This window comes from Rhinatrema bivittatum, chromosome 11 (genome assembly GCF_901001135.1).
Source record: "Rhinatrema bivittatum chromosome 11, aRhiBiv1.1, whole genome shotgun sequence".
NCBI lineage: Eukaryota > Metazoa > Chordata > Amphibia > Gymnophiona > Rhinatrematidae > Rhinatrema > Rhinatrema bivittatum.
Window position 1 is genome coordinate 77,596,091 of NC_042625.1, and position 14,645 is coordinate 77,610,735.

At 49.4% G+C, this 14,645-nt stretch overlaps 1 protein-coding gene across 14 annotated transcripts in view; it reads left to right on the forward strand.

Moving 5' to 3' along the window:
• The window catches only part of RYR1 (ryanodine receptor 1), a 132,546-nt gene that overhangs the window by 65,086 nt on the left and 52,815 nt on the right, over positions 1-14,645 (forward strand). For all 14 annotated transcript variants that reach the window (XM_029571751.1, XM_029571756.1, XM_029571758.1 and 11 more), the window contains 18 exons: positions 62-197; positions 321-507; positions 1,943-2,054; positions 3,139-3,259; positions 6,265-6,434; positions 6,822-7,042; positions 7,271-7,361; positions 7,534-7,674; positions 8,020-8,183; positions 8,605-8,683; positions 11,068-11,157; positions 11,422-11,565; positions 11,940-12,020; positions 12,189-12,264; positions 12,386-12,509; positions 12,857-12,972; positions 13,361-13,428; positions 14,180-14,301. In XM_029571751.1, the coding sequence (XP_029427611.1) occupies positions 62-197; positions 321-507; positions 1,943-2,054; positions 3,139-3,259; positions 6,265-6,434; positions 6,822-7,042; positions 7,271-7,361; positions 7,534-7,674; positions 8,020-8,183; positions 8,605-8,683; positions 11,068-11,157; positions 11,422-11,565; positions 11,940-12,020; positions 12,189-12,264; positions 12,386-12,509; positions 12,857-12,972; positions 13,361-13,428; positions 14,180-14,301 (2,243 nt within the window). The remainder of the gene's footprint in view (positions 1-61; positions 198-320; positions 508-1,942; positions 2,055-3,138; positions 3,260-6,264; positions 6,435-6,821; positions 7,043-7,270; positions 7,362-7,533; positions 7,675-8,019; positions 8,184-8,604; positions 8,684-11,067; positions 11,158-11,421; positions 11,566-11,939; positions 12,021-12,188; positions 12,265-12,385; positions 12,510-12,856; positions 12,973-13,360; positions 13,429-14,179; positions 14,302-14,645) is intronic.

Genomic DNA, 14,645 nt, shown 5'->3' on the forward strand with positions numbered 1-14,645 from the left:
TTTTCCCTATCTCCGTGCATGGATGGCGTTCCTGTATTTGCTCTTCTTGTCTCTTTCTCAGGTGGTGACGTACCTGGCTGGCTGCGGGCTGCAGAGCTGCCCAATGCTGGTGGCGAAGGGTTACCCCGATATTGGCTGGAACCCTGTTGGAGGCGAGAGGTACCTGGACTTCCTGCGCTTTGCCGTCTTTGTGAATGGTGAGTTGCGCGGCTCCCGTACGCCTTCCTGCACAAAACATTCATTGGGGGAAGGAGCACTCCTCTCGTGGCTCCCTGCAAGCTCGCTGGCGTTGACCTTTCCCCCCTTTCTGGATCCTTCAGGTGAAAGTGTTGAAGAGAATGCCAACGTGGTGGTGCGCCTGCTTATCCGTAGGCCCGAGTGCTTTGGCCCTGCCCTGCGGGGGGAGGGTGGCAATGGACTTCTGGCTGCCATTGAAGAGGCCATCAAGATCTCGGAGGACCCGGCCCGTGATGGACCATCTGTGAAGAAGGACCGGCGACGGGAGCTGTACGTATGTCTATGCATCTCCTCTGGCTGGGAGAAGAAGCACTCTTACCCCCCCAGATGACTTAGCAGGAAAGAAGCTAGGATAGCTCCAGGGCATCAAGACAGGCAGAGCCCTTCCTGGTTTTACTCCTTGGCAGGTTTAAGGCCATTCCAGTTGAGAGTCACAAACAGATCTAGTGTTCAGGATTTTGTCAATGAATCCACAGAGGTTTTGTTTGAGAGCAATTCCCAGGGTTCTGGTGACTAGGGTAGAATAAAGTTAAACTGAGCCCTTTTATCTGTTAAACCTGATTCCCAGATACCAGCAGTGGCAAAGTCTCTCCTTTTTTCCGTCTTCGATGCCTGAGACAGATTAAGCCTCTCATTAATGCTCCCAGCTTGACTGCTCTTCTTCCTGCATTCATGACGTAGCATGTTGACTATTGCAATGCTCTGTCTGTGGGCCTCCCTTTTTAAAGGTCTTGAACTATCTCCAGCTGGTGCAGAACACCCCATGCCTGGCTGTCTATCCAGATGTGGATACCAAGACCGCATTCATCCAGTCCTAGTCGACCTGCATTGGTTTCTGGTCCTAAACAGGGCTCAGTTCAAAGCCTTCAGGTCATTGCATGACTTTGGCCTGCAGTTTCTGTAATTCTGCGTCTTCTGCTATACGTTCTCTTGCTTCCTTCTGCTGAGAGTGAGATGCGCCTGTGAGTGCAAGCCTTCTCGTTCATTCCCAGGCTCTGGAATGCTCTGAGGAGAGACCGGGCTTTCTTCTCAACCTTTCGTGGTCTGCTAAAGAACTGGCTCTTAGCTAGGCCTTGGCCTGGTAATGCCAGATGTTGGGACGTCTTTCTAGAGTGCTTCCCCTTTAGTGTTGATCACGTTTAGCAAGGCCGGTGCTTAACTGGTTAGTAAGTTTTATTTTTTTCCTTGTGGTTGGTCTTGGGTACTCGAGCACGCACTCTGATTGGTTTTATGTAATTTTTGCTATAATTTTGTTTTTATTTGCACTATTGTCTGACTGTTAATAAGTAAATAAATAATTATATTTGCAGCCCTTGGTCTAAGAGCCTGGCTAATTGGCATCTTTTCTTTATCCTGATCACCAGACCTGTTTGTGGCCTAAGTCTGCCCATGTGGCATCCTGGAACTTGCACCTCAGTTTTCCCCAGGAAAAGCACGACCACGAGTCCCAGCATGAAATGGTGCTCAGCCTGTCTGGATGACCGGCTGCCCCTGAGCGTCATTCAGGCAGGTGTACAGGCTGAGGGCTCTGTGCCGTGTCTGAGACTTTATTAAAAAGCTCGAGCAGATGGTAGCGTGCTGGACCTGCTCTTTGGACAGCAGGTATCTGCAGGTAGAGTAGGCCACCAGGACATTGCCCGGTCCACCCTCAGAATGGTGACCCAGAGCCTATTTCTTGAGCGTTCCTGTCTCCCTTCCTCAACAGGTATGCTGGCGAGGAGGCCCCCGAGGAGAGCCGCGTGCACCTGGGAAATGCCATTATGTCTTTCTACGCGGCGCTGATTGACTTGCTGGGACGCTGCGCCCCGGAGATGCATGTAAGTGAAACAGCCACCACACGCATGTGCTGGGGGGGGGGTGGGGGGAGGCGGGAGAAGGGGGGCCCAGCAGAAGCGAAAGAAACAAGATCATGGGAGGTCGTTGGCAGTCTTCCTGCTGAAGGTCAGGTTTATCTTTTGAGCTCTCACACTCCATCTCTTTCCCTGTCTCGCTCATTCAGTTTCTGCTTCACTCTTTCATCTCTTTCGCTCTCTCCGTATGCTTCGGCTTTCACTTGCCTCTGCTCTGGCTCTCTTACTCTTCCTTTTCCCCTCAGCTCACACAAACTGAAATGGGAAAAGCCCAGCATATCCTGAGTGCACTCCCTCGCTCTCTTGCTTCCTGAGCTTGTGTTCTTTTTCCCTCGCTCGCACTCTCACTCCTGTGGGCTCTCTCTCTCTCTCCTTCCCTTTTGCTCCTGTGCTCACTCACTGTCTCTTGCTCTGCTGTGCACGTTTTCCTTCTATCATGCTCTCATTCCTGTATGGTCTCACTGTCTTCTCCTGCGCGTGCTGTCATGCTTTCTCGCTCTTTGCTTTGCTCTCTTGCTTGTGTGTATGCTCTTTCTTGCTCTTGCATGCTCTTGCTGTCTTCTTCACTGTCTTGCTCCTGTGCACGCTCCTGTGCTATCTCTGTCACTCTCGTGCCCCCCTTTACTCTTACTGTTCTGCTTTGTCACACTTTTCCTGGTGTTGTCTCATCTGCTCTCTTTTGCTCCTGTGTTCACATTCCTGCACGCTCGATCTTTGTCTTTGTTTTCAGTCTTGCACACTCTCTCAGTCTTGTTCTTGTGCTCTCTCTTTCTTCTGTACTTTCACACTCTCTCTCGCATCTGCGCTCTTGTGCGGTCCTGTTCCTGTGCACTCTCGCTCTCCTTCACCCTGTGCTCTTTTTCTCTCTCTTGCATTCTCCAGTGCTTGCTCCTTTACTCTATCTCCTGTCTTTAATTCCTGTGATCTCTCATGCCATCATTCCTGTGTGTTCTCGCTCCTTCTCTTGCTCTTATATTCTTGTTCCTCTTCATGCGGTCTCTCTGTCTCCTTTTTCACAATCCTCTCTCTCTCTCTCTCTTTTTCTCACCAGCTTATACAAGCTGGAAAAGGTGAGGCCCTGCGTATCCGAGCCATCCTGCGCTCCCTGGTGCCCATTGAAGACCTGGTGGGAGTGATCAGTTTGCCCCTGCAGATTCCTGCCTTTGGAAAGGGTAAGAGATGGGGGGGGAGGGGGGGAGGGGGGGATCCTGCAGAGTTTCCCATTTGAAAACATGACTGGCACGCCTCAGACAGGTACGTTTGTACCCACGTACTTTGCACTCTCCTGATCTAACTCTGCCCACTTTTTTTGAGGGTGTGAAACAGTGTGTGTACTTTTACTCACTGATAAATAATCAAACCATGTTTTTACCATGCATAACAACTTTTGATTAATGCTCCTGATTGTGCAGGATGTGCTGTGGGTGGGGCGGAGGTCTGGGTCTTACGAGGGTTCAATTCCTGTAGTTACTCACCAGGAGAAAGACCCAGGAGAAAGACCCAGGAATGGTTAAGGAGTGGTGAGCTTAAACCTAAAAATGAAGAAATGCATAACTGCAGCACATAACTGTGGACTGCCGACAAGATGGTTTATGGTAAGTATAGGAAAAAAATCTGATAAATGCAGGTTTTGTGGCCAGACCTGGGAACGTTGCTGTGTGCGATGTGCTGACGTCAGAAGGCTTGCGTACAGAAAGGCACGAGAGGTGGCACGGCTCATCTGCTGGAATCTGTGGAAGCGCTTTAGCGTCACTATGCCAGGAAAGCAATGGGATCACGGTGCTGACAGAACCGAAGAGAATGAAAAAGTTATGATCGCCCGAGGCGTTAGAAAGGCCATGCTGGGTCAGACCATGGGGTCTAGTGAGCACAGCATCCTGTCTCCAACAGTGGCCAATCCAAGTCATTTGGAAGTACAGGGAAGACCATCTCCCTGTCGCTCATGCCCATGTGTAGGAGAAGGCAATCCCCATGCCTGCCTGTCTGAGTGATTGTCTGCCCCTTCCTTCATACTAATGAATAAAAGGGCTCGATGCTAGACCTAGTGGTAAAGGAGAAAACCACAAGAACAGCATTCCTAGAAAAAAAGTATCAGCACCAAGTATGGTGCCTAAATATTCTATAGTACCTATGGAGACCAAGAAAAATGTGGCAGGAAGATTACGGAACTAGGTCTTCTGATACTGATCCCACACCATTTTGGTCCAGACAAAAGGCGACCAAAATGGTGTGGGGTCGTTATCAGAAGACTTATGAGGGGTGGCTGAAGGATGGAAGGGAGGAGGTGCATGGGAGATAGGATACCGACCTTCAGATACCTTAAAGGTTTTAATGATGCATGAACTTCAAACCTTTTCTGCTGGAAAGAAATTAGTAGAACTAGGGGTCACGAAATGAAACTCCAGGGGGAAGACTCAGAACCATCATAAAGAAATATTTTTTCACGCAGAGGGTGGTGGATGTCTGGAATGCCCTTCTGGAAGAGGTAGTGAGGATGAAAACAGTAGATGAATTCAGAGGGGCATGGGATAAACACTGTGGATCCCTACAGGTTAGAGGATGGGAATGAAGAGAAGAGTGCATGGGGTAACTTGCTGATGCGGCGGTTCCTACCCTTAACCAAGAAGCTTTAATACTTTTGATGCAACTGCAACATTGCTCTCCAAAGGCAGGGGCATTCAGACTTCAGCCAACGAGGGCTCCGATTTTTATGGTCTGGGGAACTGATTAGCACGGGGGTAACCTGCATGGAGCAGCAGTTACTACCCCTAACAGAAGGCCTGGGATTACTACCCTTACCCAAAAAGCCTTGATGCTTCTGACACAACTGCAACACAGCTCTCTGCTTCGATGGCGGAGGGGTTGTGTGGAATAGGAATTGGATTCAGACGACAATCAACATGAGCCCTGATTTTTACGGTCTGGGGTACCGATACGCAGACATAAGTGAAAAAGCACAGGACTGCTTCTAAGGCCAAGTCCATAAGCAAAGCAAGTCAAGCAGCACTGCGTGAATTTTCAAGAAGGCTCCTCACCCAGTAAAAATGTTACTAGCACTAAATTTTACTAGGTTATCATAACTGCACGGAGCAGCAGTTGTAACCCTTAAGAGAAACATGGAGGTAACCTGAACAGCGTGGCAGATCCTACCATAAGAAGCTTGCTGTGCAGACTGGAGGGACCATTTGGTCCTTTTCTGCCGTCATTACTATGCTGCTGTGTCTTAGGTGCTATTGGCCTGATGATTTTTATTTACTTAGTTAAAAATGTTTAGGCTTTTGAAAATCCATCCATCCTGATTTTTGCACCTGACGAGATGGCCCCAGGAGCAAGAGGCAGCCTGCCTGCAGCCCAGACACATCAGTGTCTTTGGCCTGGATTGCAGCCCTGGAGGTGGAGTAGTCATTGGCTCGGATTGGGTCTTTAGGGGTGGGGAGGAAGAGGTGCATTTGGACCAGGCCACCCTGAAGCCTGTGTGCTGTCTGAACCGAATAAAATGAAGTGAGAGCAAGACAAGATGGATGCTGCAAAAACTGCACCAAGCTGAAATCTGCTATTACTCAATAAGCAAGACTCATTGCCAACGTGTTGAAGCTTCTAGGCCTGGAAAACGGCAGCAGGACGATGGGGAGGAGAGGGCTGCAGCAGGGGTGGGATATAGAGGAAGAGAGGGGGAGGGAAAGAAGGAGAAGGGAGATGGGTCTGCATCCAGATGAAGGATGGGTGAGATGTGGAGGAGGAGAATGAGAGGGCTGCGATGGGGTGGAGAGGGTTGCTCGCTAGTCACTCTGCACTCCTGCCTCTTCTCCCACCACTCCCCAAACAAATTAGTAGGGGGCAGGAGTGTATGGCCGGTGCACTCCCTCCCTGCTAAGCCCCGGAGACATTTTCAGATCCTTGGGCCTGATTGAACAGAACTTCCAAGTGCAACTTGAGATGTTGCCTATACCTGTTAACCCCTTATGAGCTCGAGGGAAACTTTTTAACCCAATGCAAGTATTAACAGCACCAGCAGCAAATCTGAGATACTGAGGTCATATCCATCATGCCTTGGCTTACGAGTGAAATTAATTGCTGTCATGATTTGCACAAAACGCCTGGAGAGAGATGGTCCCAAGGTGAGAGGGCGTTCAGCCTGGGATTTCAGAGCCTTTCTCTTGCTCTTTGCTTTCCTTAGACGGTAACACCATCGAGCCGAAGATGTCGGCCAGTTTTGTGCCGGACCACAAGGCACCGACGGTTCTGTTCTTGGACCGGGTGTATGGAATCGAGAATCAGGACTTCCTGCTGCATGTGCTGGAGGTCGGCTTCCTGCCGGACATGAGGGCGGCCGCGTCGTTGGACACAGTGAGTGCTTTTGGGAGGGAGGAAAGCAGGGACCAGGGACTGAAGGAGGCAAAAGGAAGCAGGAACCTCAAGGATTTGGAGGAGAGGGAGGTGGGATCCAGGGAATTGGAAGAAGAGAATCAGGATTAGGGTCCAGATGGGAGAGGGAAGCAGGAGCTAGGGGTTGGACCACAGGCGATACATGTGTGTGGGCCACTTCTTAAACTCGTCTTCTCTCTCTCTCTCTTTCTCCATAACTCCATCTCCACTTCCTGTCCTTTTCTTTGTCGTCCTCCCGCTCCCCACGCCACTAACATTTTATTCCCCCTCTTCTCCTTTCAATATCTGTACACTTGTTTTTTTGTCTCCTCTTTTCCCTCCCCTCACCTCCCCCCCACCCTCCGACAGGCTGCCTTTAGCACCACAGAGATGGCGCTGGCGATGAACCGCTATCTCTGCTCGGCGGTGCTGCCTCTCATCACCAAGTGTGCCCCGCTCTTCGCTGGCACGGAGCATCGAGCCATCATGATTGACTCCATGCTGCACACCATCTACCGGCTCTCCCGTGGGCGCTCCCTCACCAAAGCCCAGCGCGACGTCATCGAGGAGTGCCTGATGGCGCTCTGCAGGTAAGGGGTCTCCTACTGGAAGGGGGGAGTTCCCGTGATGTCATCGAGGAGTGCCTGAGAGTGCTCTGCAAATCCGTGGCTCCCATTTTGAAAGGGGGGGGTTCCATGATGCTCACTGGGGGGAAGTTGTGGTTTGGTGGTGTTCTGCTGGTCCTGTATCGGGGAAGATGGTCGCTGATACGTCTTCCACATTGCGTTGCCTGTAACAGGGACTCTCCTTCCTTGCAGGTCCCTTCGCCCCTCCATGCTGCAGCATCTTCTCCGTAGGCTGGTCTTTGATGTTCCCATCCTCAATGAGTTTGCCAAGATGCCGCTGAAGGTATATGGTGGGAACTCTCCAGGGGCCATTGGCCAAGGCAAGGTGGGAGGAGAGTTGGGCAATGAGTTGTGGTCCCTGTTTTCCTGGTTGAATTGGCAACTGAAGGGCGGGTCCAGGTTTAGAGCTACCAGTGGTTAGCTGTGGTTCATCTCTCTCTTCTTTTGCCCTGCAGCTGCTGACCAATCACTATGAGCGCTGCTGGAAATATTACTGTCTCCCCACTGGCTGGGCCAACTATGGCGTGACCTCAGAGGAGGAGCTTCACCTGACCCGGAAGCTCTTCTGGGGCATCTTTGAATCTCTCGCTCACAAAGTAAGAGGGATCCATTTAGCACAGATCTTTTGGTTTATGGGGTGAAGAATCATCCTTTTACTGTTGCAGTCTTGTGGGTCTTTTAAGAGGGCAGAGAGGGTCACAGATATTCAATTTTAAAAATGTTTATTTATTACATATATAATCAAGGGAAAGGGCCACTTTTTAAAGGAATGGGTTAGTATGATCTTAAAGGGGCAGGTTATATAATTAAAGAGGAAGTACTGGTCTAGATATCCTTAAAGGGGTAAGATATGGCAGGTTATACTGTTAATGAGGAAAGATATGAATATCCTGAAGGGATCAGTTGCCAACTTTAACGAATACAACTTCCTTTTTGCCAAGAAATTTGATGCAGAACTGTACAAGATTGTCATGCCATGCCTCTGTGCTATTGCTGGTGCTCTCCCACCGGACTATGTCGATGCCAGCTACTCCTCCAAGACAGAGAAAAAAGCATCTGTGGATGCTGAGGGTAACTTCGACCCCAAACCTGTGGAGACTCTGAAGTGAGTAACATTCCAACTCCAAGCCATGAGCGATACTCTGATCCAGGCCTGATTTACTCATCTCCCTCTTCTGATTCTTTCAGCACAAAACTGCAGAGTCAGCTTAGACCTAATGGCTCCAGGCTAATAGGCAGGCTGAGCTGGAGGGCTTACAGAACAGGAAAATGACTGCTAGCCACTCCAGCCTACATCTGGCCATGTACTTCCCTGCCATTCCCTTAATAGAGAGTGAGCATGGGAGAGAGGAGGAGACACTTTCTGTGCCCACCTTCCTGTGCATTACCCTGCTATGTCTCTCCCTGTGTGGAGAGGTAGAATGCACACATAGAGGTGTGGGGAAGCGGTGGGAAATCCTGCCCACTCCCACCTTCTCACTCTGCAGGGATGGACCTCACTGAAATGTTCTTTTTCACTTTTGCAGTGTCATCATCCCAGAGAAGTTGGATGCTTTTATTAACAAGTATGCAGAATATACGCATGACAAATGGGCATTTGATAAGGTAGGAAATCCATTTAATGCATCTTACCACTGTCCTACAGCACCCTCTACCCCCTGCTATTCTAGAACCGAGACCCCCACATCCAGCTTTAACAGTACTTCTGCTCTGCAGCACCCCTGCTGTTCCAGTACTGAGACCCCCACACACAGCTCTAACAGTACTTCTGCTCTGCAGCACCCCTGCTGTTCCAGAACTGAGACCCTACACACAGCTCTAACAGTACTTCTGCTCTGCAGCACCCCTGCTGTTCCAGAACTGAGACCCTACACACAGCTCTAACAGTACTTCTGCTCTGCAGCACCCCCTGCTGTTCCAGTACTGAGACCCCCACACACAGCTCTAACAGTACTTCTGCTCTGCAGCACCCCCTGCTATTCCAGTACTGCGCCAATTCCCAGCAGAAGTAATTTTCTCTGACTTTGGCTCTTAAGATGAAAGCCTTAAAGAGCTGCCTGCAGAACTGAGAGAGGGATAATCTGTGTTTGAATCCACTTTGGCAACCCTTTTAAAATTATATGTGAGAACTTGTTTTAATGTGAGAACTGAAGGTTTTGGAGACTCCCTTGCCTTTGATAATGTGCGAAACGTCTCGCTCATACTGCACATCCCAGGAACTGAGCCTTATTAGCTGTTAAATATTGCATTCCAAATTGATTGTGACTGATCCGGCTTGGGGTAAATCTTTGACGGGCTATTGTACCAAACCAGGGAATGCTAAGAGACTGCTATCGAAGTTGTAGGGGGGACTGACTGGTAAACGACCAGCTAAGCCCTGTCATCTGTTTGCATGGGAGTGGAATGCAGGGGAGAGGGTTCAGACGAATCATCATGGGACCTAACAATCCATGTCTTGACGAGCTTTTGAGAGCTAATACCCTCTTCTTCAAGTCAGCTGGTCTTCTCTCTTCTCAAAAGCTCGTCAAGACATGGATTGTTAGTCCAATAACAAGGTATCGTCTTATAAATAATGCTTTGTTTTTATTTGTTAATCTTTATTTCTGTGCATCCTAGTGGACTAATAATGGCAGCCAAAATAATTAATTAACTATGCCATTAACTTAGCAGGAAATATAGAGGAGCGTGGCTGCCATAAGTGAATGACAAAAGGAGCTCCAGTGATAGAGATGGAAGGTGGCAGGGTTTGATGGGTGATATGAAGGCTACAGGCAATATAATTTTATCGTTCATAATGGTGTTAGGAAACCTAGGTCTTTATTATAATCCACTTTGACACAAATTGTGGGAAAAGATGGAAAATTGTGGGCCTGATATGCACCTGAATAAGTTAGCTGGATAAACTCATTCAGCTGACCTGTGTGGGATATTCATCTGCGCGGCTGTACTGCTCAGTATGCCCAGATAAGTTAAAGTTAGCTGGCCTAACTTATCTGGTTATCTTAGCCTGGATAAGTATAAATAGCAGTACTTACCTGGCTAAATGGTACTGAATATCGACCCTAAACAAATTGCCGGTCATCGTTTGATCACCCACCAAACCCCCTCGCCCCCTTCCCCCTATCATTGGCACGCTTTCTGTCATTCGCTTACGGCAGCCACACCGCGATTTATTTCCTTTCACTCGTTGAATTCTGACCCGAAGAAGAGAATTTTAGCTCTCGAAAGCCAGGCAAGGAAAGGATTAAGTTAGTCCCATAAAAAGGATTCATCTTCTGTGTCTTTTTTTTGTTATTATTTGTTAATCTTTATATCTGTCCAGCTAACTTGGTGAGGACAGCGCTGATTTTAAGTGACACTGTGTCCTGGGAATAACCTGAGTGGCACTTTTTTCAGTTTTATTTTTTACATGAGTATGCTTTGTGTGGGCAATTAGTTGCCCGGCTAAAATGTATCCGGGGACGGCGGGGGAGGGGGGGGTTTGCAAATATTCAGATTTCGGGTTTTGCCTGGAATCCTTTTGACTATCGGCCTCCCAATATTTCCGGGAGTGATTATGCAACACTGCGCATAAGTTATAACGATTTTCTAAGCAGGCTTATGTGCCTTTAAAAATTATCCCACCAAATCTGCCCACACACACTGACACCTGCCACTCGGTGCATGAAGGTTTTTCAGGAGAAATTCCTCCTACTGTGGGGTAAATGTATGCACACACGGCCCATAAAACACTGTTGTGTCCGTGGAAATCCTTCTGAGAATTACCTTCCCTAGGAGGAAAAGAGAGGCCCTGGTATGTGCCAGAGGTGCTGACCGAAAGTGCCGCAGCGGTAGTGCCTTGGCTCTGAAAGGGGCCACGTCGTAGCGTCTTCTCGGGGCTGACCGAGGCTCGGGTGCCGTGCGTTTCTAGCCGAAGCTTGTTTCTGGGGACGGTGCCTGCGTGCCGAGTTGCAGCTGAGGCTGACTTTCTGCTCTTTGCACCTTGCCAGATCCAGAATAACTGGACGTACGGAGAAGCCATCGATGAGGAGGCCAAGACCCATCCCATGCTGCGGCCGTACAAAACCTTCTCAGAAAAGGTACCCAGGTCCATCTCCTGGTTCTTTCAGTCGGCAGGAGCTCCACAGTGATAACAATATTCCCGTGGGAACGCCCTGGATATGGCAGGTTGTAGTGTGGTAGTTCTATGACCTTCATATGACAATAAAAAGAGAATTAGCAAGAAAGCTTTCGTGGACCTCTGCTCCCCTTTGGCCTATGGAGAGCCGTCAGTGCCATGGCCTCATCCTTTCTTTTTTTATTTGACTCCTCCATCTGTCCCTTCCATTCTTCCCTTATGTCAGGACAAGGAGATCTACCGCTGGCCCATCAAAGAGTCCCTCAAGGCCATGATTGCATGGGAATGGATGATTGAAAAAGCGAGGGAAGGAGAGGAAGAGAAGACGGAGAAGAAAGTCAAGACGCGCAAGATTTCACAAACAGCACAGGTGAGACGCCAACCCCTACCCCGCTCTCTGGGCGTGCCTCCAGCTCAGTTTCTTTTTCAGCTGAGGTTGCACAGGACCCAAAGGTTCCATGGGCGTCCCTAAAGGGTTCTGCATCGTTTCATAAATACGGCGGGAGGGGAGAATTTCACAGTAGATCATAACAGGGTTCCTGAACCAAAAAAAGAGGTTGAAAACCACTTCTGTAGCTTCCCGAGACATCGCTGCCGCTTTTAAGATGAGACGGAAAGAGCCCAAGCTGGTGATAGCCGAGGACTTTGTCTGAGCAAAGCTAGAGAGGCATTTATGTAAGGGGCAGGCCAGAGACGGATAAAGGGCTCAGCTTACAACAGTCCTTTTCACGTTCTCTTTTCTAGGCAACCTACGACCCCACTGTCCAGACTTTCAGTCCCACACCCATTGAACTGTCTGGAGTCACGCTGTCCCGTGAGCTGCAGGTGAGTGTCCACTCTGGGGAACCAGGACGGATGTCTTGGACATGCATCTGTCTTAGGATTGGGTATGACGTTAGGAAGCCCATCTGACTCTGCATATTTCTTATGGCTGTGAGGTGGCTGCTCGCACAGACTTACGGATCCTGCCCTATGATCTCGCTTCTCTTGCAGTCCATGTCAGAGCAGCTTGCCGAGAACTACCACAACACCTGGGGCCGGAAGAAGAAACACGAGCTGGAGGCTAAAGGTCTGTTCTCCTCCGTTCTTTCCTTGTCTGTCTTTCTGCCCCTTCCTCCGGGATTCCTCATTTTACCATTGGACATCTTTAGTTTTAAAGAGCTTTGTTGTACTTTTTTCTGCTGTTTCAGGAGGAGGCACTCACCCACTCCTGGTTCCGTACGACACCTTAACAGCAAAGGAGAAAGCCCGGGACAGGGAAAAGGCCCATGAGCTGCTAAAATTCCTCCAGATTAATGGCTATTCTGTGACTAGGTGAGCAAGACAGGGACAAGGAGAGCATCCAGGATAAAGAGAGAAAAGCATAGGATCTGTAAGTGAGGAGGGGGACCAGGAGAATAAATAAGAGGGAAACTGGGAAGGGGACTGAAGGTCCAGGCAAATGAAGGCTGAATGAGGTGAGGGGTCAGCGGGAGCTCTTAGGGGATACAGAGTGAGAAAAATGAGCTAGACTAGGTCAGTTCTGTTTGGTGTTGGAGACTGAGGGGAACAGGTAAGAGTTTGGGGGTCAGAGGTCAGGTTTGGTAATGGACAGTAAGGGTCAGGACGATGTGCAGTTGCTCTCCCTCCACGTACTCACAGCTGGAATCTGGCTTCCTCAGGGGACTGAAGGACATGGAGCTGGACACTTCCTCCATTGAGAAGCGCTTTGCTTATGGCTTCCTGAAGAAACTGCTGAAGTGGATGGATGTGGCTCAGGAATTCATTGCTCATCTAGGTGCAGTATGGAATGTGTAGGGTAGCGGTAGCCGGATAAGTACAATCCCCCTGCCCTTCCCAGTTCATCCCTAAATTCAGGTTGTAACAATATATCCAAAAGCAAAGATGGGTAACTTTTAGTTATAGTATATGATGTCACTTCCTGCTCAAAGTATGGCTTAGGGTTCCTGGGTATGATGTCACTTCCTGCTGGAAGGTTCCTGGATATGATGTCACTCTCAGTTGGCAGTATCCTCAGCTCTATACTAATTGTGGGCTCAAGACTCCATCCAGGAGGAGAGGAAACGAGAATGGGATCTATAGGAAGGAATGGGTTGGGTTTTTTTAAAGATGAGTTTAGCAAAGGCCTAGCACTGTTGCCATCTCCCTCTCTTTTTTCCTCACAGAGGCCGTGGTGAGCAGCGGCAGGATGGAAAAATCCCCTCATGAGCAGGAAATCAAGTTCTTTGCCAAGGTCTGTGTGTAGTGATCCAGGGGAACGTGTATACCATGTGTGTGTGTCTATCCTGTATCCCACAAGTTTGGGTTTTACCTGGGCAGTCCCCTTGTTGGCTTCTGTGATCAGGTGATAATCAATAATCCCTAGTGTCTTGTTTTTATGTATAGGTTCAATATTATGGACCAGAATTACAGGAAAATGGTTTCCAGTCCTCTCCCATGCTGATCCTCAGTCTCCATACCAGCAGGAGGCGAGCAGAGCTTATTACCACCTCTGCTTCATCGTCTGCTCAGCTCCAGCTGTGGTATGAACCACGTGGTGCTTCATGGATCTCACAGGTCTAGCTGGCACCACATGGTTCAAACACTGAGACTGGAGCCAGGCAGCAGAGGGGGCTGACGGGGTATGAGGAGCTGCTTTCCTCCTGATAGCAGAGGGAACTAAGACTTGGGGGAGGGGCGGGGAAGGGGAAAAAGCAGTGGGGATGAGAGGGTGGGGAGGGGAGAGATGATCAGGGATCAGCAGGGAAAAGGGGGAAAGAGAGGACTAGAGCCCGGCAGAGGGTGAGAAATATATCCAGTTATGGTTTGTGAAAAGATAGTAGTCTGCCCATGGGCGTGTGTGCGTCTCTCTCTCTCTCTCAAGTTCCTCTTCCCTAGCTTGCAGCCCTTTTCCAGCACTGCCTGAGTGAGTGAGCGGAGCCTGTATCAGGCGGCTGAACCTCTCTGGTGCTGCTCATTGATCTTCTCCTGCCTCTCTCCCTCAGATTCTGCTGCCTCTGATTAACCAGTCCTTTAAGAACCACTGTCTGTACTTCCTGTCCACCCCTGCCAAAGTGCTGGGAAGTGGGGGCCATGCCTCCAACAAGGAGAAGGAGATGATTGCCAGGTAGGTGCAGCTACCTGATGCCTCTGCAGTTCGGTACCACCGAAACGAACAGCGGGAGATGGATGATACTCCTCTGAGATAATATATTCAGAAATGTGTGCTGGCAGCCCATGGGGGTGTCTGTAGGGGAGCAACACATACATGTACATATAAACACACACACGCACACACACACACATCTAACGGACACCACCATGGAGATCCTCGTGGTAGCTTGGCTGTGGGATACTGAAGAAATGATGTCACCATGGCACAAGGTCCACGCTGGGTCCCAGTTGTCACAAATCCTCTTGAAGCTGTGACCACCTTTCAGCTGAGTCTTTACTGGGAGGGACTGGAAAATA